The 25,642-nt window shown below is 46.3% G+C and overlaps 1 protein-coding gene across 3 annotated transcripts in view; it reads right to left on the minus strand.

Moving 5' to 3' along the window:
- The window catches only part of ALMS1 (ALMS1 centrosome and basal body associated protein), a 45,326-nt gene extending 35,769 nt beyond the window's left edge, over window positions 1-9,557 (minus strand). For 2 of the 3 annotated variants that reach the window (XM_030450611.1, XM_030450609.1), the window contains exons 1-3: window positions 9,427-9,557; window positions 2,061-2,195; window positions 331-526 (exon numbers count right to left, since the gene is read on the minus strand). In XM_030450611.1, coding sequence (XP_030306471.1) covers window positions 331-526; window positions 2,061-2,195; window positions 9,427-9,477 — 382 coding nt within the window. In that variant the 5' untranslated portion in view covers window positions 9,478-9,557. The remainder of the gene's footprint in view (window positions 1-330; window positions 527-2,060; window positions 2,196-9,426) is intronic. The other variant, XM_030450610.1, reaches the window with a different exon arrangement.
- Between the last annotated feature and the right edge of the window lie 16,085 nt (window positions 9,558-25,642).

Consider the following 25,642-nt stretch of genomic DNA (forward strand, 5'->3'; position numbering starts at 1 on the left):
AAAAGGGAAAGAAAATCCTTCAGGGGTTGATTGCTACAGGTGAAGTTAAAAAAAACAAGAGGAAAAATGAGCAAATAAAGGTAGTAAAAATGGATCTAAGTTGGCTTTGTTTTTAAGATGAACAAGTTTATCTTGTTGGGGACAGATGTGTTTCCTATGATTAACAGCAATGAGTGAAGAAACAAGGGATCACAGTGAAATGTTAGATCTTGGAACTTCTCAGCTGTGAAGCTTAATCTGAAAGGAACCAAAGTAACATTTGGCTTTTCTAAAGTAGTTTCAGAACTGGAAAACAGTTTATCAGCAAGCAAAAGGCAACTTCAGACATACCCAGCAGTAAGCCATGTGCTGCACCTCCAGGATACTGCCTTTGAGATGCTTCTGCTGAGGGCAAGGCTCCTTCCTCCAGTGTAGGGAACTCTGTCAGGTCATTTCTGTCACAAGTCAGGCTGAGTTTTGTCACTGAGGCAGCAGCCAAGCAGCTGGCATCCACTTCTGCAGGAAGCTGGTACCATGACTCTGTTCCCTAAGAAATGGTGGGGAGAAAAAGAAAAAGTGCTGAAGGATCAAGAAAATTTCCTGTTTCCAAAAGAATTGAAGACTAAGCTGTGGACAAAGTGGAATTACAGCTTCTCAATTCTATTTCCTGTATTTTGTATTTCAATTTTATTTCCAGAGTCAAAACTCTGGCTTTAACATGAAAGAATTATGTTACTATGAGCTGCTGAAGCCCACAGCAAGTTCTTACTGCTGCCAAAGTTGTCATAACTCACTATCTGATCACCAGCTTTCCACCACTTGTCTGAAACTGAGCTCCATCTCCACACCCTGCCAAGGCAGAAGGCTTGTTCCTAATCACAATGAAACCTCTCACTTAGGAAGAACAATCTTCATTAGGATAAACATTTCATAGGCCACTGCAGAGAAAGATGGTTTGCAGACAGGGGAGTGACAAGCAGAAGAGTTTCTGGTTGGTCTCTAACAGAAGTTTCTAATTACAGAAATTCTGAGTTCACACAGAGAATAGCTGAGAATCCTAGGAAACTCCTTGGGATATTTTGAGAGAAAGACTTTCAGTTCCTGTCCAAATGGAAAGGAGCACCTTTAGTTCTAGTAGCTCATTAAAGAACCTGCATTGGGATTACTGGGGAAGTAATTAAACAGATAAATTTCAATTATAGAAAAGGCAGAGACCAGCCTTCAGTGCAAAGAATTAAAACCATCAATCATTTATAAGGCAAACCTTTCTCATCAGCATATATCTTATAAAAATATAGATGTTATTACAAGCAAGAAAATGTCCCAGTTTATTGGCAGAAGTACAGTCCAATCCCAAATTAACAGCTGCAGGCTCTCCTACCTTTCAAAACCCTAAGGCATTAAAAGCTAACTTTCACATCAGAGTTTTGCTATCTGAGCTATATTTTTTGTACAAGTGTCAGAACAACCTGGAAATAAAATTTTTTATCCTCTGTCTTTTAAAAGCAGTTCTCAGACTAATTAAAGATCTGGCAGCATACTCATCAGACAGAGCTATGACTGCAGTACAGGTTTCTGTCCTCACACACGGAAAAACATTAAAACTAAGGACTAAAAGGTCAGATTTCACCTGCAGAGAAGCATGGCTCTGTGCCAACATGTAATTCAGCTATTTTGAGGCAGACAGACCTGACAAGAGGCAGCAGCAGGGCTGGGTTAAGAGCAAATGACAAACTGAACACAGATCAAAGATGCTGTTGCCAAGACCACCACACTGCACTGGAGAATACACTCATTTATAACCAGGAAATAGAGAAGGGGGAAATTAAAACAACACACCCTGAGCTACTGAGGATTAATGATAAGCATCAAGAAGTTTCACAGGAGTTGGATCAAGAGGAGATGACTTGTCAGAGTTGACAATTATCCTGTTTTTCTGCAGCTCCATAATACAGAAACAGACATTTAAAAGGCATGGATGGGAGAGATCTAAATCATACCAAAAAAGCACCTCAGGTGGTTTTTCCTAATCTCATTAATTACCCTTCAAGCCCAAGCAAAACAAAGCACAGTCCAAATACCCAGGCAACAGCAGTCTTCTGGCAGATTGCTTCTCCCAGGGAGATCCCACTGGTGACTGATGCTTGGGTTTCACTACTGCTATGGCTGGAGGATTCCTCCCTCCAAGCACCAAGGGGTGGAGTTGTTGCAATAGGCTAAAAGAAGACAAAATGTATTTTTTAAAACAGAAAAGAAACTCTTGGTATATCAACATGAGTGTCTGTAAGTCACAGACAATGAAAACTGGAAAACATTCCAGCCATCCCCACCAAAAGTGAGGCATCTGTCCCAACACACTGAGCCAGAGACCCAAAACTGAACAAACAGGGGTAGGTTCATTTGCCATGTCAGAGACAAAAAAAAAACAACACCAAAACAACAAACAGCATGACTTCTGCAAATAAGGCAACCACTTCTGAGAGCCAGAAGTTTATTTCTCATTCCCAACTGATGCACATGCAGCTGTGAGTATACCCATACCAAAACAGCTCATCCTTTTGAGCAATCAGGCTCTGGCACTTGTCCTGATCTGGTTTATTCACAGTGGTGGGTGGGTCTTTTGATAGTAATTTATTTATATTTATTATTTTATTAAAAGCTGAAGGTTTTTACTTATACCCATGTTATAAACTAGATTTTAAACCCCATCTGATGTAGCTACCTTAAGGCAAATAGAGGTTGATGTCTATATTACAATTCATCAATAGCTGACACGCTTCAAGGGCATGAATTGAAGTTAAACTGGACCACTGACTAGAAATACAGCTGTAATGGGTTGGTTTGGGTTTGTTGGGGTTTTTTTCCCCCCACGAGGTAACAGAGGAAGCTGTTCTGAAGCCAAAATGAAATTCCTTTTTTATCATGACCCTTGCCTGAGGTCACAGGAACTCTAACAGCTTTGCCCAGATAAGGCAGACAGCCAGGTCCAAGCACAATGGTACATAATTGGGAAAATAGATATTTCTGGAAGACCAAGGTTCAGCCCAAACAAAAATATTCCAGGAAATTATCCTAAAAAACTCTGGAAAACAGCACTGGAGAGTATCAGGTAATATTATTAAAGCAGCACTTTAACATGAAGACATAACCACGAGGACTTGGAGCTCTCCCATCTCTTCAAGATCTCTCCCCTTCCCCCTCATCTTTCTCATGAGAACTCCAGTTCCAACTTAACTCACCAAGAGTCATTTGTTAAGAAAGTCAACTTAACCTTGGAGGGGTTTTTAAGAGCTAAATCAGCAAATGGCATAATCTGAAGAACACTGCCATGAGAGCAAGCAGGGAGAAGCTCAAATATCTGATTGTGAACCACAGAAGATCACTGGGGCAACACCCAGCTGTTTTTAAGGCAGACGTAGAAAAACTTCCACTCTACATAATTATACATCACAGATTACAGCCTTTGGAATGACAACAGCTTCCAGAAATTCAGCACCATATGCCACCTTAAATCCTTCCACAAAACAGCATCACCAAAATAAAAATATGATGTAATAACAACCAAAAAAAAATTTAAAATCCAAACATTAAACTAGGGCTCAGCCAGGCAGAAACCACTCATCCGAATTAATTCCCTGCACAAACTAAGTTTGTTTGGGCTTTGTGTTGGCACTACAAATAATAATTGCAGCCTGTATGCATGTGCTCAGTCCTCTAGTTCCTATTGTTCATACTAATCAAGTCATTAAAAATAGCAGCACTGAACCACAGCTGACAATAGCTCTGAAGGCAAAGCACTCCAGTAGCTGTTTGGTAATTTCATTAAGGCCTATTACAGAAATTCTGGTTTTACAATCTGCATCTCCAGAAAAGGGCAGTTTTATTAAACCCATTAGAAATTAATAGCATTTGGGAGCCACTCTCTGATTAGAAAACTAATTTCACCCAAAAAAAAGTACTGATTTTATTGAGATGTGCTGAGCACAGCTACTGGAGCAGAGGAGGAATAACAGCATTCCATGAATAAGAGACTAAACATCCCAACTCTTGATGTTATTTTTCATTTTCCCTTTTAAAATGACCTTCCTCAGCCTACAGTGAGCAGGTCCTTTCAGAACTGTTTAATTACTGGTGTACCTGTCAGCAACCTAAATGAACACTGGTTTTCTGTGGTGCTGCACTTGCATCACACACTTCCCTTGCTCTCCCCACAAACCAGAGGAACCACTTTGCATTAACAGAAATCTTTAGTTCCCAAAGTCTACCAATTAACTTGCCTCCAGGAAAAAAAAATGTTGACTGACAACCTAAAAAAAATATAACCTTGTAGCCAAGCACTGAATGGGAGCCCTTTTCTGTACTGTTTAAATGCACCCAGAGAGACACATTCTTTGTCACAACACTGCAAGACAAGTAACATGAAAAACCTCATCTGAACAGGTTTCTTCTACCTGTAGCTTATCTTTATGCTTTACCAAAATACTTTATTATAGAATGAATAAAAAAAAGAAAACAATCTGCAATTCAGCATTAACTGAAGTCAGGAAGAATCTTCCTAGCAGGATACAATGGGGATACAATAAAGAGTATGAAAAGATGAAGAACAGAGCTTCCACTCCTTTCTTTCCCTGAAGTTCTTTGTCCTCCCAAAGGTTCCCCCAGCACAGTTTGCAAACCCCCTTCTTTTCATGTTAGAATTTGGAACAGGTTTGGACCACTCTTATTTTGGGAAAACAGAGCCAGAGATGTATCTTAGGCAGATTTCTCAAGAAGAAACCAGTGAGGAAATGCTAATGAGTTCTGCTGCAGTTTGTATAGACTACAAATAGCAGTGTTCTAGAAGATTCAGAGTTCAATTCCACCCAGAGCTACCAAAGGCTCCAATACTCAGTCACCCAAAAAGAGCAAGAAGGAACCAAGGTAGCATTAATATTAAGTGTATTTATTTCCATGCTGAGGCCCCAAAATGTTTCCCAAACACTGACTAGCAGCACTGCTAGAGAATGTGAATAATCATAATATATATAATAAATATTTATCCCCCTTTTACTAGGCACAGACAGCTTGGTGTACACTGGCAGATGAGCAGCACAGCTGATGCTCTGAGGAGGCTGAGCTGACCATCAAGCCCACTTCTGATTTGAAGTTCTAGAATTCCACCTGTCTTCTGCCTGGAGGTTATGAGAGAAAGTAAAAAAAGAACACCACCTACAGCACCACACATCAGGAGTTTAAAAGATGAATGAGAACATGAAAGCAATGTTTGCAGCACAACTGGATAATATGATACCTGTTGCCTGTTTTAATATTAGGTGTAAGTGGCTGCTGTCACTGTCACAGGGATGCTGCAGCATCATGGACATGAGAAGTGCTCTGCACAGTGGCTGAATTGTAGACAAAGGAGATCTGAGTCCATTTCTGCCAAAACATAATTCAAATGAGGTTGCAGCCTGCACCTCCCTGATCTAAACAAGAACAGGCTGCTTTTTTCTTTAAGAAAAAAAAAAGAAAAACCACAACAGAATAGCAAGAAGCCCTCACTGTTAAGACTGCCAGCTCCATGCAGCTGATGGACTCCTTCACTGGAGCTTTCCTCATGGCTCCACAACTTGTAGTACATCCTAAATGTTTATTGCTCAAACTACATGGTAATAACTTCGAATAAGTTATAAAAAGTGGTGACAAATAAAACCTAAAGCTTCCCAGCTTTGTCTCCGGTGTGAGAAGTCTTAAAAAAGGAGAATCAAGCTAAGGTGTGAGCTCCCTGCCAGCCCCGGGACCGGCAGTGCAGTGCAAGCCTCATACCACTTGGAGTCAGCAACCCACTGCTGCAGGGCAAGGGCTTCTCCAGCTGTGGGGAAGGACAAAAGGAACACGGAGAAACAGGCACACATTTACCTGTTCCAACATGGGATGCTCTGCTGTCTTCCTAAAGGTTAAAGAAATAATTTTGCCAGGGCACAGAAGAATTGAAGTCACACTGTCTCACACCCACCTGCTCGTTTTGTGGTCCAACTCCCAGCGTGCAACAAAGAGGCAAGGAAAAGCAAAGCAACTGCCCTGCAAAGGCACTTCAGAGGCTACACCCAAACCCAGAACCCCCCTAATGCTACAGAAACGAGACTGAATTTCACAATAAGCCAACAACTTCATTTATTGTGGCCTTTGGGTCCATAATAATAAAAAGCCCCACCTCAGCACAAAAAAAAAAAACAAACCCAAACTCATTCAAATGCAGAGTATATTTTTAGATCAGATTTCTTTCTTTTTCTGGCCAGAAGCCCAGTACCACAAGTTGTATGAAAACTGTTAGCATTGCAGTCCAGCTACTGAAATGAATAATAAATATCCCACTACTTGAAACTAGTTCAGTGCTAGAAGCTCACCTAGGAAGATGCCAACAAATAACTCTTGAGAAATTTGGTGTCATTGGGGATGAGAAACAACCCAATTATTTCAGTTGTACCTTGATTTTTGTTTGGGTTTTGTTGGTTTGGGTTTGTTTTTTGGTTTTTTTGAATGACTGGTGTGCTAGCAATACTTTCCAGACCACTCACACCATTTTCTCAGGGAGGTACCACCAACCTGTGCATCAGGAGCTCTGTAAATTCTGAAGTGTTTTATTACTTTTCTTTCAAACAACGTGGGGTTGTCAAAGGGCCACAAGAGACCAGAACCACCAAAGCAGATCTCAAATAGAACAAAGACTTGTGACATGGGGAGCTGTCAGGACATGCTGAAAGCATCCCAGGAAGGCAACCTGTGGATTTACACGGACAGACTGACACTGCAAAGATTGCCAGAGGATCATTTTTAACCTCCCAAAACTATTTGTTTCCATTGTCAAGTTTATACCAGCAACAGCTTTCTGGAGTGTCCTAAAACAAGTGAAAAAATGATCTCAGAATGAACAATTTTATGCTTAGTTTGCTAGGAACGTAAAGCTTCCAAAAGGGACTCAGAGCTGGAAAACTGATTACTGTAATACACCTGAATGCCTGAAGCAGCAGCTTTATCCATGTCACCACAGTGAAGCTCACGGTGGAGGGCTGGAGGTCACCTGGTCCAACTTCTTCCTTGAAGTTGCTTCAAGGCTGGGTGAGGTTGCTCAGCACTCATCCTGTCAACTCCTAACTCTTTCCAAGGATGCAGATTCATCCATCTCTGTGGGCCCTGTCTCACCACTGCACCACTCTCTCCATAAAAAGATTTCCTTGTCTCCAGTTAGAATCTCTCTTTACTGTAATACATCACTGCTGCTTGTCCTGTTCCTCTGCACCTCCAAGAAGTCTCCCTCTGCCTTCTCCAAATCCCTGCCAGATGTTCACCTTCAGCCTCCTCCTCCTCCTCCCCAGGCCAAACAAACCCATGTGCTCCAGACCTCTGACTGTCTTGATGGCTTCCACCAGACTCAAACCACTTGGTTGACCTCTCTCTTTGTCCCAGCAACCCAGAGCAGTGCACAGGATCTAGCTGTGACCAAGAAGAGGGAGAATCTTCAGAATCTTCAGAAGGAATCTTCAGTTCCTTCCAGCTGCCAGCGGGTTTAAGTGGAGGTTTAAGTGGGTTTAAGAGGAGGGGGGGTCCAGACTACATCTTAGACAGAATTTATTTACACCAAAGGTGGTGAAGTCCTGGCCCAGGTGGTGAAGCCCTGTCACCCAGAGAGGTGACAGATTGCTCTTGAAACCCCCAAGGCCAGGCTGGATGGGAATCTGAGCAACCTGGTATAGTTACCATGTCCCTGCTCACTGCCTGGGGGACAGACTGGCTGAGATTTAAAGGTCCCTTCCAACCCAAGGCATTTGATGACTTTCAGAGTGGTCACACTATGGCAGACAGCAGATCCTCTCTGCCTGCACCCCTTGCCCCAGGAGAGCAGCAGGAAGTTAGCAACATGTTTGGCTGAGCTCCACCTGGGACTCCCAGAGCTGAGCTCTGGTTGTCAGAGCAGCAGTTAAACCCTGGTGCCAAACAAATGCAGGGAAGGAAGCACTGGGCACCCTAAAACAACCAAACTGGACACCCAAAAAGGATCCAAACAAACTGAATGCTGTGAAGGTAAAACAAGCAACAGGCAAGGTCACTGATCAGTCAATAACATCACATACACAACTCTGAATCACGGAATTTGCCTGCAAATCAGCATTTAATTAAACTTCACTTCCTAGTTACAAGAATACACAGCAGTGCAAGCACCAGCCCCTCCTCTTCTGTGGCAAATTAACCTTCCTGGAAACACATGGTGAAGGTTTTTGCAGAAGGTTTTTAGGAACTGAATTAAGTTTCTATTAAGTAACTATACAGAGGTCCCATATTCTTATTTGAGGCCAGAGTTGCCTTTAAGAGGTCACATTTATTCATTTATTCACACTTCTGTGAGTGAATCTGGCTGTTTCCATCCTTTGTTTTACTGTACAATACTTTCCCTAAGACTGACACCTGTACTTCTCTCCAGGGAATGTTTGCAGAAATTGAGAGGAAATCCACCAGTTGTTGTCATTTGGCTGCTGCACTTCTGAAGTTGCTTTAGAGCTCTGGGATGAAGCTCTGGAGTGATCACCATCTTGTCACTTTTTATTTCAGGTTCCTTTCATAGCACAGAACTGTGGATGTGACATCCAGAAACGTCTCCACAAGTGTCCCACACCAGCTGTTCAAAAGTAACCTGCACAGTGCTGCCTCCCAACAGTTTGCAAGAGTCAGAACTTGTGCAGGAGCTACAATCCCTTTACACTTCAGGAAACTATCCTGAAAAGAGGGGGACAGCTAAGACCAGGCACAAAGAACACTGTAATAGCAAGGATGGAAGCTTCCAAACACTCTCATAGGGCTCAATTTCAGACACACTGATTGCAGAACATGGACAGGATGTGATGGGACACTCATGACCTCCAGAGATTTCCTTTTTTTCATCTCCAGGGTCAGCAGGAACACAGCAAACGCACAGGACCATGTATGAGCCCTTGTAGGGCAGGAATGACCTCATGGGGCCACTCCAGCCCCAGTGACATCCCAGGAGGGGCAGTGACCGAGCCAGCTGCACCCAAGGCAAAGAAAGGCACAAATAAAACAAAACTACACACACACCCTTGCTCTTATGAGAAAAGGAGGAATCAGAACAGCTATAAGGAAGAAAGAAGAAGGACCAGGCCGGTCATAGCTCCTATAAGAGAGAACGGTACAGGAGAAGGGCAGACACTGAGGGGTGAGTCCTCAGGTCCCCCTTTCCTCCCCCCATTTCCCAGGGTAGAAGAACCAACCGGTGGTTTGCCCCCTCCCCAAGGCAGAAAAGCCCGACCACCTTAGTCCCACCTCCCCTACGCCTGGCAAGGAACCCCCCAGCCCCTCACACACCCCCTTCCCCCAAGGCCCAACTGAGGGGCTGCTCAAACCCACTCCTAAAAAAAACAAAACAAACCCCACAACCCCTCCCCGGGTACTCACAGGAACCCGCTGGTTCCCCTCTGCCTCCTCCTCCTCATCTCCCGGCTCCATAGAAGAAGAAAAGGCAGCAACAACACCCACCCCCCTCACACGCAGCCCTCCCGCCCGCCGTTATGAAGGGGGAGTGCGGGGGGTGCGGAGCAGCGCATGCGCGGGGACCCGCGCATGCGCTGCTCCGCACCCCCCGCACTCCCCAGGCTTTTGGCGCGCAGAGCGGCGCTGAGTACCCGGATGTAGCCGCGTCTCCTCACAGAGCTCCCGCGTTAGCGGCTTCAGTTGGGAGCGTGTCTGTGTCCTCTCCGTGTCTCCCTCTGTGTGTCTCTCCAGCAAAGGGAGATCTACGCAGCAAGCTCAGACTGGCGTGGGTTGCTTTTTTGTAAATTAAGATAAAAACGAATGTAAATTAATGCTGTTCTTCCTCCTTGGAGTGGCGTTGCTTGAGGCATGGGGGCTTTCAGCAGCCCTGAGGGAGAGCACCAGGTGCCACCACCTCTGTGGGAAGCCCTTTTTTGTCATGGTTTGGATGCCACACCATGGCACCTGGAGGTTTTGAAGAAGAGACTGAATGTGGCACTCGGTGCCATGGGCTGGGAACCATGGTGGTAATGGATCAAGGGTTGTTCTTGATGATCCCAGAGCTCCTTTCCAGCCTGGATGATTCTGTGAAAAGCATGGCCAGCAGGTCAAGGGAAGTGATTCTCCCCCTCTACTCTGCTCTGCTGAGACCAAGCCTGGAGTACTGGGTCCAGTTCTGGAGTCTGTATTATAAGAAAGCCATGGAGGTGCTGGAGTGTGTCGAGGGAAGGGACATGAGGATGATCAGAGTCCATTCCAATGCCTGATCACCCTCTCTGTATAGACTTTTTTCCTAATATCCAACCTAAACCTCCCTTGGCAGAGCTTAAGCCCATGCCCTCATCTTACTGATATCTGTTTGAGAGAAGAGCCCAAAACCCTGGGGCTCCAACCTCCTTTCAGGGAGCTGTAGAGAGTGATGAGGTCTCCCCTGATGCAGCCAAGGATCTGCAAGTCTTACAGGTCCCTTCCAATCCCTCAACAATTCCAGAAGTCTGTTGGTAGCTCATACACACCTTGGGTTATCTCGTTCTTCTCTTCCATTCAAAGTGCTTGAAACTTCACCAGATATCCTCAGAGAGCAGGGACTCTCTTAGTTGGTGTCCCTCAATCCCATGGGTGGGTATTTCAGTGTGCTAGTAGTACATTCACATCCTGTTGGTGTGCTAATAATTAAGCCCAATTAGTCGGTGCTTTCTACCTATCCATGGTGGTCTGGCAGGGGTCATCTTTTGGGTCAGGTTGAAGAAAGTGCAGGCACCAAGTCTGAAGGAAATGACATTGCAAGAGCTCCTGGAGGCTTGAGTGTCTGTGGGGTCACCCCAGGTCTTTCTTCCTTTCTTCCTTTCTTCCTTCCTTGAAGGAAAATCTCCCCTTTTTTCCCTGGCACAGCCCCCAGGAGGCTCTCTGTGAGGCATTCAGTCCAAGTCCTGTCCATAATGACATTTGATGTTTCAGCCAGGGTGAGGAAGGAGTTTCCCCTTAAAAAGCACAATAACCCAGCTATATTTTATTTACCTACCCTTCCTCTAAAGCTCCAAACTCAGGCGAAGGTGGAGCAGCAGCAGATGTAGATCATTGCTCTGATAGTCCTTCCCCCACGGAGGAGTCAGGAGAATCTCCAGGGTCATTGCTTCACCAGCGATGTTTGGCAAACAGAACATCACTTAATCTTTCATAAAGTTATCGAGCTCCTTCTCAAAAGCCATTAAGCTTTTTCAGCCCTGCTATAAGCAATACATCCAGCTCCAGCAGTAACAGAGCTCCAGACCTCTCTGGATACAAGACAATAAATAACTGCACCAATTTTCCTTCTCTGCTGAGCAGGGGGAAGCTAAAGTAGACTGAAAAATAAAGGTGCCTCCATAACGTTTCCTGTCTCCTGAGTTATTTATTCTCCTCACAGCACTTATCTGCCATGTATCTGGTGTAATATCTCCCAAAAGGCAGGCAGTGTATGTTCATTTTTGGCTGCGTTGATGCCGCAGTGCACTGGGTGTTATTTTTCAGCTCTAAATAAATCAGAATGCTAAAGCACGTCAAGGCAAACATTCCTTAAAATAATTAAAACGCTGACAAGAAAATGCAGCTTTATACCCCAACCCATCTCCCATTACGAATGCAATCACATTTGCTCCCCTCAACCTATCCTACCCTTTTTGTTTTTCTTTTAATGCACAACCCCAAAATCATCACTTAGCAATTTTACAAGCGAGGCTTTAAACAAGAACACCTCTTGAGGTGTGTGCCTGGGGGTGACTGGGTGAGGAAGGGAAGGGGCAATGAGTTTTAAAAGAGTAAGGTACCCACTTTAAAAGGTAAATATCACTGCAAGAAGCAAAGATTCCATGTTTGCTTTCCCTGGGAAGTGCCTGCTTGATTTCTTTAATTACAGGAGAGCAGAATTCAGCCCGTATGTTGCAGCACTAATAATGGTTCCAAATGTCAGCTGTGAGCGAGCTTGCCATTTGCTTTTCTCTGCTGCAAGTGACTGAAGGGCTCCTCTTGTCACCCAGCACAGAAACTCTGTCATACCCTTTATTTTTAGAAGAGCAATTCAGAGGCAGGGAGGGGAGGAGGAAGGGTTTTCTGGGTGTTTATCTCTGGCACATCGTACAGGAAGCTGTTCGCCTTCTTTATTAATTTTCTAACAGTACCCAGGGAGTTACTCAGCCTGAGATGTAAAACCCCAGAATCCTTTCCAGCAAAATGTCACTTGCAATGAAAACTGGAATTCTGAAAAAAGGCCATCGTCAGGGAAGGTTTCCAGAGGGAGCTGAGCCTCATCATCCCTACCAGGTTCAGCTTCCCCCAAAAACTCTGTAAAGCACAAGGGCTCTCAGAGGTGACATATAATGTATTAAAATACAGCAGCTGATTAATGTGCTGTTTCCAGGGGAGGAGATAAAATACAGGTGTCCCTCATGCCTGCAAATATCTCGGAAAAAGGCATATTTCATAATCTGGCCCTGGCTTATACCACATACATCTTAATTGCAAAGCTTTGGTGGTGGGGATTCTTTCTATTTTGCTTAAAAGCAGCCAGGAGGCAGAGGACTCAGGTTGTGACCTCAGTGGAGGTGTTCATTAAAAGCAGATATATAGGACAGTGAATATTCTGACCTGTTAATTAAGAATCCCTGTCCCTTACCACAACTGAGGGTCCCAGGCAGCCTGAGAGGGATCTGTGAATGGTGCTGATATCCTCAGCTACCTCGCTTTTTAATCGACCTCTTGGCACGAACTGCTGGGCTGTTTTTCAAGCACCTTGCTGAAGTTTTAATTGAGTTTTCAGGCTGTCAGATTTCGGTAGCTGGAAACTCGTAACTATTGGGAGCTGGTCAACAGGATTCTCCAGCTGTTCTGGAAAATCTCAGCTGTATAAATGTTTTTGTATTTCAGTATTAGGTATCTCAGGAACTCTTGCAGCTGGCAGAGCTGTCTCTGCTCTGTCTTTTCCTGGTCTGTGAATGAAAAAACAAAATATGTGGTTTAGTGGGAGAGACCCAGGTAATTTCTATGCCTACTCTGGGTTTAAAAAAAAAAAGTGAGGGGAAAAAAGCAAGTGAAGGTAAAGTGAGTCAGTGGGGCAGGAGGGTGGACAGGAAAGAGGAATAAAATGTATGGCTGGGGAGCCAAGGTTAACTAGGCTGGAGAAATAAGAGCTGGAGGAGGTGAACAGGATGTTTGTAGGTCAAGGTGACTTTGAGAAAAGCTGGAGAGAGATTTTTCTCCTCCCTGGCTGCAGCAGGGCTGACAGTCTGCCATGATTACACTGCTGGAGAAAGCAGGAGGGTTAATTAGCTGATTCTGCCTAAATCAGATTGAGGGATAAACAGAATCAGGGCTTGGCTGCTGTTTCCCATCTCAAAAGAGCAAATCAGGATTAATCTGAGAAAACTCTTTAATGAGATGAGATGGTGAGGGGGAGCCAGGCCCTGCATTCTTCCACCAAACCTCAGGAACCCCAGTGGGGTATCTAAGGTGGGATAATGATTGCCAAAATATAGGATTACAGCACGGTTTGGGTTCAAAGGAGCCTTCAAAGCTCACCCATTCCCAACCCCCTGCCATGCCCAGGGACACCTCCCACCAGCCCAGGGTGCTCCAAGCCCCATCCAACCTTCAGCACTGCCAGGGATGGGGCAGCCACAGCTTCTGGGTGCACCCAGGGGCTCAGCACCCTCACCTTGAAAAATGATTGAGCTTGCCCAAGCTTGGAAATTCTTTCTGTCAGTGGTGCCTGAATTGGCTTAAAATTTTATTCAATGTACAGGAGGGCAAATCCTGCTTCAAAAGGCTGTGGATCTGGGTGAAAAACAATCCCAAATGGGCACTGGGAAGAAACTGAGAGCCTAAGAGAATGATCAAGAGGAATCATCACCAAAGAAAGCTTTAGCTAAGAGGTGAGGAGGCTTAGGATGCAGTTAGGAGCATGAGAGGAAAAGCTGGGATGAGGAAGAGGAACCCCAGGGCCTTCTTCCCAAAGAGGGGGTGACACTGAGCCCCCAGTTTCAAGCAAAAGGAGAAGATTTCAGCCAACCTTTCTCCAGTGCCCCAGGGCAGGCTGCTGTCACTGCTGCTTCTTGACACCCTGCCTGACAGCACAGCTCCTGCAAGGAGCTCAGTCACAGATCCAGGGCTGGTGTCTTGACTCACATCTTATGCAATCCTTCTCCTCACCAGGAAGCGAGAAAAAAAAACCTTTTAAATCTGCCCACACAGCGTCTCTAATGCCTGTGCTGAAAGGGGTAGGAAATGAGGATGGATGGATGGATGGAGCCCTGCCCCAGGTTTCAGGCAAATCAGGGGAAAGCTCGTTTGGAAAAAAAAAAAAAAATGTATGCCTAATTCTGGCTTTTCCAGCAGTGATAACATTTGGAGATCTAAACCTTTCTTTAATTAAATTAGAGGTTTAAGGACTGAACAGCTTACATTTCTGGTAGGAGTCTGTAGGGAGTAGCCTTTGAATTGGTAAATCAGCCACCTGAATAATAAAGCACTTGTCAAGCTGAAACATTACGTTCTTGGAGTTCTGTGCTCAGCTGAAACAAGGAAATAAATCAGTGAATTGAGTAGGGATGAAAAATGACAAACTGGAGCCTTGCTTCTTGCTTTTACCCACAGGTTCAAAGCAGCTCCTGCAGCACACTTGGTGTCTGTGCCATCAGCTGGCTTCTGCCCTGACACTGAAATCCTTTGCTCTCCATCACCCCTCCAGACCTTGCTTGGTGCTGAACCTCTCCATCTCTGCTGGTTGTGACCAGGTTGTGCCAGTGCTACTGCTCCTTCAGACTGATGTCCCTGAGAAACCCTGCAGGGCTCTGAGGCTGGGCCTGGGGAAGCCAAAACATCATTTTATGCTTGAAACCTTGAGGAGTCTGGTTTCAAGTTTTCAAGCTTCAGTATCAGACTCCTGAGCCCATCCACCACACACCAATACCCCCATACCTTGGGGGGTATTACACCCATACCTTGTGTTCAGGGTGTCTGAATTACAGCCCAAGGGTGAAGTTCAGCTGGCAGATGACTTAGACCTGAGTCCAAGTCTTTACACAGAGGTTTCTACATGTGGAGCACACCTTTAAACCCCACTGCAATTGGTGACAGTGCAGGGTGGGATCCAGTTGCCTAAAAATATCACCTATTTCAGGCTGAAGTCCTTCCACATCTGCCTGGAACTGCTGGGGGGAAGTCCCTCATCCTCCTGCAGAGCAGCTTGCAGGGATCCCTGAGGCATTCAGCTGCCCAAATGTGGGTGTCTGCCCTGGGCTCAGCTGAATCACTCCAACACTTCCCTGGCTCCACTCTTGGTCCCTGCTGGTGGCCACCTGGTGCCACCTGAGATGTGGCAGAGTGCCCAGGACATGCATACAGACCTGTGGGGGACATCAGCCCTTGAGGAAATGGAGATTGATACCACTGGGCATCTCAAGTACCACTTGATACCTGTGCTTGGGCAGCAGAATTGATCCTCAGAAGTTAATTTGACTGTACAGGAAGCTTAGGCACCTCGTGCAGATGCAGGTGGTCACTGATCACTTGCTTCTGCTTCAGGAGCCCCAGTCTTGTGCTTGGTCCCTCTGCATTCTGAAGAGGAGCCACACACTCTCAGCACTCTCAAGACATGTTTGCTCTGACAGTTTCTCAAGCAACCTCTTTCAGCATGGCCCATAATCCCAGAGTTAGTTTTCCCATGCCATCCAGATGCCCAGCATTGATGAGCTGTCCCCAGGGCTCAGCCATCTCACCTCTGTCTTGTCTCCACTCCTCCATCTCCTCTACCTGTCTCTCTTCTGCCCTTCTCTTCCCTTCAAGCTTGCCCAGTCTGAGCTCCTTCCTGCTCCCAGTTCTCCAGGTTCATCCTGCAGAGTGGTTGGGTTGGCCAGGCAGCAGGGCAGTTCCCTAAAACCAGAAAGCTCCAATGCAGACATCTGATCTGCACACAGGTGTGTCAGCTCCTTCATCATCTGTGGGCAAATCCATCCTTTTTTAGGGCATGAGTCAGCTGATCTCTTTTAGATCTCTATTTTAGGCAGGGTGTCAAGGTTTCTGTTCTTCTGTGCTGACTTTGAGGGGAACCCAGTGTGAGGACTGTGCTCTGGAGATCTGGCTTGGGGAATTGCAGTGATGAAGAGCAAGGGTGACTTCATCCATCCATCCATTCATTCTTCTGAGTGGATTCACTCAGTCTCAGGTTCTGCTCCCTGGCACTGTGAGACTCTTGCAGTGTTCATTTCTTGAGGTTTCCTTTCTTCTTCAAGGTCTTGCCTAATACCTCCAGGAGTTTATGGGAGTCTGTTCCCTACCTCTGTGCTTCCCTGCCCTTCAGCTGCCTTTTCTTCTTCTCCATGGTCATGGATGTAGAAGTTTCTTGATCCTCCCCACACTTGTCCCAGATATCAGATGCTTCTCCTTGGCATTCACTTTTCTCCTACCCCCTACTCTGTCCTTCCAGCCTCATTCTTGATTTTTAATTCTCCCTCAGAGCAGTCTTGCTTTAAGCTCTATCATTTCCCAAAGCCTCCATTTGGCACCTCCATTCCAGACTAAAAAGCCCCAAGTCCCTCAGCCTTTCCTCCTAAGGGAGATGTCCTGGTCCCCTCCTCATCTCTGTGTCCCTTTGCTGAGCCCTCTCCAGCAGTTCCCTGTCCTTGAGCTGGGGAGCTCAGAACTGGACACAGACTCCAGATGGGGCCTCACCAGGGCAGAGCAGAAGGGGAGGACAACCCAGCCTCCTCCACCCTGCTGCCCACACTCATCCTGATGCACTCAGGATTCCATTGACCTTCTTGGCCAGGAGGACACAATTCCTGCCTCGTGGACATCCTCTTCCCCACCAGGACTCCCAGTTCTTTTCCCACAGGTCAGCCCCCAACCCATACTGGTGCCTGTTCCTCCCTAGACGCAGAACCCTATGCTTATCCTTGGTGAATTTTGTCAGGTTTCCCTCTGCTCCCCAGCCTCTGCAGGTTGAACTCCAAGGCTTGCTCTTCATTTTCCAATCTGTTTGGCACATCCCTCACCTCTCACCAGCACCAGGACCACAGCTCTCTCTGCCAGCGTTGTCCCCTTGCCAGCATGCAGACAAGCACCTCCTCCCTGCTCTGTCCCATGCCACTCCTCACATTTTGCTGCCATTCCTGAAGAAAAAAAAACAAAAAAAACCAACCCAAAAAGCTGCCTAGTAGACTCCTGGGGTGCTGAGCTGACTTCCCGTCATGCTGGCTGACATTGGATCATTGTTTTCTTGCTTTCCTCCCATCTGTCTGTTCCCATCTGTTCCATCTTGCCTTATCCTTAGACCACAGCCTTTGCAAGACACAGACTGTCCTTTTTATTTCTGTGTCTGTGCACTGCCTGGTACAGCATGGCCCTTGCCTGTCAGGGGGGGCTAAAAGACACTTTCATGATAAACATTCAATAAATTAATGTGTTTTTTTCCAGTGAACCTCCCAGCAGTGGGTGCCCAGCATTTGCCTCTCACGAGGAAGAAGAGAGGCCTTGAATTTGTACAAGACTTGACCTCCCCAAGTCCCCTTCAGGTGTAACCTCAGCTTTAACCACCTGATCCTCCTTAAATGACACATTTTATAATTATAAACCTCCCAAGTAAGCCTAATAACGTGCAACTGCAGCTCATTTCCAGGCCTGGCTAAGAAAAGGCTGTAACCAGAGTGAGCGAGTTTCATTTCAGCAAAGAAAGGATTTAAATTTAGCACGGGGAACTAAAAACCCTAGGGACTGTAAACCTTCACCCCATGTTAACTCCACAATCATCTTTTTTTCTCATCGCTTGAGATTGCAGAGCATCCTTGTCTCTTGGTTCCTGACCACTTGAAAATCATCATCGCAGGATTAGTCATGCAATGAATGTCTGGGAACATACAGCTCCTAACATTTTCTGTCTTTCTTACTTCATGGAAGGCTTTTTGGATTATTATACCTTTACTATTCAAGTACAGCACAGTCCTATTTTTGGAGAGAACCCTTTAAAATTAACTGAGTTTTTAGACGTTGTAAAAAGAAGAGACCTCCATGAGAAAGTGCCTATTTAAATGCTCCTTCTTTCATTTAACACTGAGTACCAGAAGCAGGGAAAGATTTTGCTTGTAGTCATATTAATGAACTCGATTATTTTAGGAGCACATGCTGCCAAGCAGGTTATCTATTTTAGAATGCAACAGCATCATAATTTAAAGGTAGCAATTAAAACATACAGCAAATAACATATATGTGAAAGTTTTCACAGCTGGGATGATTGGTATGAAAGCAAGAGCCCCAAGGATGTGTTTTGTAGGATCCAGTTGATCATTCCCAGTATAGTCAAGACAGAAAGAGGATTTCCTTGAGCACAAATTGGGATTTATGTCTCCTGTGTGCTGCCCCTTGTTTTTCAGTTTTGATTTACACCCAAGAAACTTTTCAGGTTCTGGATAAAGAATTACTCTGGGGAAATCTCATGATAAAAAGAAATATTTATATCTTGTCATCTTAGAAGCCCCAGCCAGAAATAAAGTGCTAAGCACTGTCCAGGAGGAGGAGGAAGATCTCTGCTTTACAGTTACCCACCATAGGCTGAGACAAGAGGTAATAACCAAAGCTTCACAGCTGTGGGGACAGACATCTCCTTGGGGACTCTTCTTGCGGAATGGTCCCATGAAGCTTTCCTTTACCACTGACCTACTGGAAGGAGCTTGCTCAAAAGTTCCCATCACATGAGGAGTAAACATCCTTCCATGTGCTGCCCCCACTCCTTTTTGAGAGGTCACAGGATCCCAGAATCCCAGACTTGAGTTGGAAGGGACCAACCATCCCCTCCAGCAGCCCTGGAGAGCTGTGTTATGGAGCAGGGAGGGCTCCTTCTCCATCACAGACTGGGTTGGGTTGGAAGGGACCTTCAGGATCATCCATTCCCAACCCCCCTGCCATGGGCAGGGACACCTCCCACAGCCCAGGGTGCTCCAAGCCCCATCCAACCTTCAACACTGCCAGGGATGGGGCAGCCACAGCTTCTGGGGGCAACCAGGGTCTCACCAGCCTCACACCAAACAATTTCTTTCTAATGTCCTACCTCAATCTCTCCTCTTCCAGTTTAAACCATTACACCTTGTCCTGTCTCTAGGACAGGCCTTGGAGACCACAGATCCTCACAGAGGACAGAGCAGAGCAGAAGCAGCTGGAACCTCCCTCCTCTGGGCTGCTTCCCATCCTGTGCAGGGCTGGTGTGAAGGCACAGCCCCAGCAGTGGCTCTCTAGGAGGCAAGTTTGTGTCACAGTGCCTTTGACTCCCCAGCCCCTTGAGAAGATAACTGAGAAAATGATCCCTCACCATCACAGCAGTTTCCCAGTTCTAATGAAGAACAATTACTGCTGGCAAATAGTAAATGTTTCCCCTTGGCAGGTTTCCTTCTTGCAGCCCACAGCTCCCCGTGAGGGTGGCAGCCACTTGCTTTGCCTCAGCTCAGAGCCAGCCTTGAATGAGGGAGGTGACACTCCAGGTCTCAGCCAGCCTAAAATCATTCATGGACTTTGCAGCCCACGGGTGGGTTCTGCTTGGTTTGACATCACAGTCTTGTTGCTGCTTGGTTTACTCACCCGGGGCACTGAGAGCCCTCCAGTGATGCCACGTTGGACACGATGCCTGCTTAGATGGTGTGAGGGCTGCCAGCCTGGAGCTGAAGGGTGGGAAAAGAAAGATGAGGTGAAACAACATGCAGGATGATTGATAAAAATACAATTCCACTGATCATCCCATCTGTCACTCGGGTAACTCGCTCCTAATGTGTTTGTTTTTTTAAATAATAATAGCTTCTGCTTGCAGAACAGCTCCTAAATATGGCTTTTGAGGCAGTTTGTAAGTATTAATTAAAGCCCAAAGCAGCCGTGTGAGGCAGGTGGGAACTCACATCAGGCATCATTATCCTCACTCCTGCCTTCCCCAGGCTGGGAAGTTGGCAGGGCTGGGAGGTGAAGGCAGAATTCAGGTGCTCCCCCATGGAGCAGCAGGCATGGAACAAGGTCAGGGGAGCAGCCAGGAGGCTTTGGGCCACCTCTTGTCACCTCCATTGCCCTCAGAATTCCTTCAGATCCAGTGGTCCTTGAGCCACGAGTGGGAGGTTCAGAATTGTTTTCATCTGGCTGGAAGCTTCTGCTGCTGGGGGTGACCACCAACTGGGGAGAAGTGTTCTGGGTGATAAATCTGTCATAAAACCAGAATGAGAGTGGGTTGTCTTCACACACATCCCTGAGTTAGAGAGAACCTTCCTCTCCTCTGCTGTCCTTGGACCAGAGGGATGCAGCTGGCCCTGCCCTGCAATCAGTGCTCTGGAACTGCCAGGAATTCCAAACCAAAGCCTTTAAATTCCCACTTTCAGTCCCTCAGCTCCCTGGGGTGACTCAGCCATCCCAATGTGTGCTTTTATCTAGATTAGTCCTTTTTTTGTTTGTTTTTCCCCCCACTATTATTATTAATGTTGAGATTGTTGCTTGGGTCCTGGCTGCAGCCAAGAAAGAAAAGGTTCCCCTTGGGCTTCAAGCTACAGAAAACCAAACTCTAAACCATTTGGTGTAAGCTGGAAGCAAACAAGCACACCCCAGGACCCCCTTGGATGTTCTACACATGGGTGGCTGCTGGTAGGAGAGGCAGCCAGGCTGCCATGGAGATCCAGGAATGGAGACTGGGGAATCATTCCCACCCCCTAAAATGGGTCCCTGTGTTTGCTCTGCTCTTCTTTCAACCACCCGAGCAGATCAGGTGTGGGGAGGATCACTGACACTGTTTAGACCAACACAGAACTTCATCTACTTCTTAATAATAATAATAATAATAATAATAATAATGAATTTTGCTGGCCCTCTGCAGATTCTGTTTGCTGAACCACATATCTGCCAGGTGCTGATCTTTGGGTTTTAAGCTGTAATTTTCAGTCTCAAAGACAAAATGAAAACCCACAGTGCAGCCTTTGGAGAGGTCCCACATCCACTGCTGTTGCAGGAGGTCACCAGCTCCTCATTTATCTCCCTGAAATCCCAGCATCTGGTTAAAACCAAATCCATGACCCTCGTTTTCCTGGTGAACCACTTTGCTGCCTCAACCTTATCCTGCTCTCCCTGGCTCCTTTCAATATAGAAACACCTAAAATGCTGATTGATTTTTAAAAGTGCATTTTATTCCCTTTCCTGCCCGTTCTGGGTGTTGCTGGGTTGGTGTTTCACACTCAGAGCCCGTTACCATGAAACCATGGTGACTTTTGTCACTTGTGAGGGTTTGTGAATCAATACCTGAGAGCTGCAAGGGGTCCCCCTCACCCCTTGAGCTATCTCAGCCATCCCCAAACCTGGTTTCCTTGGAAAATAAAGGCTTTGGTGGCTGCATCCAGCCATTCCTCATTTTAAAGGAATGAAGTAATCACTGGGCAGCTTCAACCAAACATTGTGGTGTCCCAGGCATGGAAGGATTTTCACAGAATCTGCTAATTAGAACCTGATGAGCCACCAGGGGACCCAATTAGGAGCTGCAGCTCTGCAGGACATCAGGCTTCCTAGGATCTGCTTGGCACTGCCCAGCTCCTCAGCTTCCAGGCTTTGTGTGCAAAGCTCAGTGGCTTTCCTAGGATTTTAGTCAAGGTAAACCCCAATTAACTGGAGTTATCAGTAAGGCAAAGATGTCCAGCAATAGTCTGTGCCCCACTGGAGCTCTCCCACCTACAACCAGTTTAATCTCTGCTTAGACACCCAAAACAAGTTCATCCCACCCTGGAACAGGCGTTTATCCCAAGCTACAGGAGGAACCAAGAGATCTTGGGGTACATAAGGTTTTGACCCTGTTTCAACAGCTGGTACAGAGGGTTTGGTGCTTGTCAGACCTCAGACAGAATGCTCATAGAATTAAATCCAGAAATGCTGGGCTGAGGATGCAGGACAAGGGAACTGATGGGCTGAGCAAGGCACATCCCTCTTTGCTCAAACAAAAATTCCTTCCTCTAGAGCTCAAACACCCCGGCCCATCCGTGACCTGCTGCTTCTGACACCCTTTTCACCTTCCAGAGGATTCTTTCTTTGAGAAGTTACCCTTTCCACCTCCTTCTCAGCTTCCCTCCCATCACCCTTTTCCCTATTTGGTTTTTCCTTTCCCCTCGCCATGCCCACGATGTGCCAACACTTAACTCCTTGCTCTCTCGCAGTGACTAACTCCCCCGTTTTGCCAACCACTCTGAATCACTCTGCCTGGTTCAGCACACATCCCCAGAACCAACACACATCATTATTCTTGGACGTGAAGTGGTAGGAAGGAGCTGCATCCCCTCAGGTTGCTTTTCTAGTTGTCATTTTGGGTGACAGGAGCGCCCGGAATTGCAGGGAGGGGAAAAAAAAAAAAATTAAAAAAAACCCTCAAATAAAATCTGGTAGCCTGTGTGCTGTGGGTGTGTCACAGTTTTCAGTAATTTTATCAGCATGATTTCTGTATCTTTCCATCTGTGAAGCAAAATGCCCTCTGTTTATCTCTTTGTCATCCACTCTGCTGAGATTCCAGAAGCTCCTTCGGAAATCCGCCCAACGCCAGCTCGAGTTTTGCTGCTGGGAAACAAAACCTATCTGGGCTAGGAGGGCCTGGAATCCCACCTCCTCAGCAAGAGGAGACACCTGCTTTTTGGGCTGATTCCTTCCTAAAATGGAGTTCAGTTCTGAAGGCCACAATACCCAGGACAGAGGTGTCCTGCAGAGCATCCTGGGGATGTCAGGAGGGGCCTCAGATGACTCCAGATTCCATGTGTTGTCCATGCTTGTGTTTGCCTTGCTGGAGGAAATAACCTCTGGGGAAGAAGAGGATGGAAAGCATTTGATGTTCATCACATTTCCTAATTTTCCTTCCAATTTAATCCTGATACCACAAGTGGTGGGGGGGACAGTGCCAAGTGAATGCAGACGTTCTGGCAAAGAGCACGGAAGGATTTTCAGCATCTCTGGGGAGTTTTAAACCTCAGCTTTCAGGCTTCTCTGGCAGAGTAATTCAACCCCAGCCAGTTCTGTGAGCCAGCTCCTGGGTTTGTGGCAATTGGTTGGCTCCAGGGACTGGCTTGGCACTGGGATTTGATGGCAAATGGAAATGTAATGCCCCTTTTGTTGTTTTTTCCCATGAACTTCAACACGAGAAAGGGGGAAGTGAAACCTGACAGTCTCAAACAAACATTCCAAACGTTCCTCCAAACAGGGTGGGATTTAATTGAACACCTCAGAGAAGTATCAGGTATTATTAATCCCCTCCTGCCCTGACTGCAGAGGAAGAGGTAATAATCACCCCAGAGAAGGAGAAAGTCCTGAACATCCTCCCCTGCCCTCCAGGACCACCTGGCAATGGTTCCATCCTCTCTCCATCCCAGTAACCAGTAACATTTCCCAGTAACAAGCCCAGAAATCACCAGTGACCTGCAACTGGGGTGTTCCAGGAGGGTTTGCAGGCAGTCACTGCCCCAGTGTCTCTCTCTCAAAGCACACAGGTTGTCTGGGAGGAGGGACACCCCACTTCCAATCCATGGGACATGTTCCTCCATCCCCAACAACTCACCCAAAGCTTTGAGCATCTGTGGCATCCCATATTTCCACAGCCCCAAGGCACCCAAATGGAGCCAGCTTTACAGCCAGAGGTTCTTCCAGGCTGTGAGGACCCTCCTCACTCTGCAGAAGACCTGCCCAAGAGCTGCAAGAAAATAAAAAATAAAAAATCATAAATAAAAAAAAAGGAAATCCTATGAGAAAGTGTTAGCAGAAAACAAACGTCTCCTTGCTGGGTGCCCAGGGCTCTGCCCGATGGATCCATTGGGAATCCTGTGTTCTTCCAAACAGACAGAGCAGGGCTTGTCCCACCCTGGCTGGCTGACAAATAAAATAAATATAACTGGCACAAAAAAATCAGCTGCCTGCCAGGACAGTGCCAGGTCTCCATAGAAACCCCTGAACAGAGAACCTGACGGCAGGAAAAATGCCACAGCTTGTTGAGGTTGTTGTAAACTTCCTCCTTTGAGCTCTCTCCCTTGGGTTTTTTTCCTTTTTTTCTCTTTTTTTAGAGGGAAATGGGATGGAATTGCTGGAGACCACATCAGGGGAGTCTTTAGTGGGCATGGGGGTGTTGGGTTGAGAGCTGGATTTGGTGACTTAGAGGGTTTTTCCAACCTTAATGATTCCGTGATTCTATTCTCTGATCCTCTGCAACCCCTGATGATCCTGAAGGTCTCTCCCAACCCAAACCAGGCTGGGAATCTGGGATAAACTGGAGGCCAATCTGTCCATGTGCTTCATCCCTGGGCAGTGACCACTGAGGGATGGCCAGAGGAAGGTGCAAGGGGACATCCAACAGCACTCATATTCCCTTTTTGTGCCCCAGATCCTGGCAAGCTGTAGGAATTGGCTGCCAAATGCAGCTGAAGGTACTTCTAAGAGTGGAAACATCAATATTCTGATACTCAGATACAGAATACATACACAGATATAGATCAGATCTAGATCAGATCTAGATCAGATCTAGATCAGATACATATATTCTGATATTCAGGCATCTGATATTCAGATACATTGAGTATTCTGAGCTAAAAACCACTCAGTTATGTACATTTTAGGGTGAAACTTCTCCTGCTGAGATGGCAAATTCTCCTCCTCTCAGAGCTGACCAACACAACAGAACTTGTAGTGGTTTACAGACCCCACTGCATTCCCTATTTTTCCTAATTAATTACCGAGAGAGCAGAGCCATGAACTCAAAGAATTCCATGATTTTCCATGCACTTCCAACACTTTGGCATGAATGCCATTAAGGTTTTTTAGCATTATTAATACTAATGGCTAAAAAAAAAAAAAAAAAGACTGTTATCATCTCACTCCTGAATTCTGGATTTGAGTTGAGATCCTGTAACCACCAGCAACGACTCAGAAGGGGATGGATGGATTTACCTGCACTGGCAGCTGATGGTGACAGCCTTTAAAATGTACTTGGGAGGAGGGATTGATGGCAGAGGAAGCTGAGTGGAGAGGCTGATGGTTTTATTCCAGGAGAGGAGAGTTAATAAATCTCCAGGCTGCTCTGATGAATGGTTCTGGAGAGCATCTCACTGCCTTCTTGGAAGCTTTCCTGAAAGGGAGCAGGGAGCATGGTCAAGGAAGCAGCAAACACAAATGAAAAGGTGTTGGGTGAATCCATCTCTTTTGGGTGAATCCATCTCATCCCTGTTGGGTGAATGCATCTCTGTTGGGTGAATCCATCCCTGTTGGGTGAATCCATCCCTGTTGGGTGAATCCATCTCATCTCTGTTGGGTGAATCCAACTCATCTCTGTTGGGTGAATCCAACTCATCTCTGTTGGGTGAATCCATCCCTGAGCACACCCCAGGTGTTTGTGTGTCCCCTCTTGGCAGGATCTGCCAAGGATTTGGTTTAAAAAGCAAGGAGGGTTGTGGGGAGCAGGGGTTTGGCTCCAGTTTTGCTCTGACTGCTGGCAGCAAATTCATCCCCTTTAACTCCACATCTCATCTCCTGCCCAGGCTCGACCCCACTTCCCAGTAATCCCCGTGGGCATTGGAAAACTGGGTCCCAAAAGCAGCTGGATGGTGAGGGAGGGAGGGATGGGTGGAGATGAAGCAGCCTCCAG

Source organism: Calypte anna, chromosome 4B (assembly GCF_003957555.1).
Source record: "Calypte anna isolate BGI_N300 chromosome 4B, bCalAnn1_v1.p, whole genome shotgun sequence".
Lineage (NCBI taxonomy): Eukaryota > Metazoa > Chordata > Aves > Apodiformes > Trochilidae > Calypte > Calypte anna.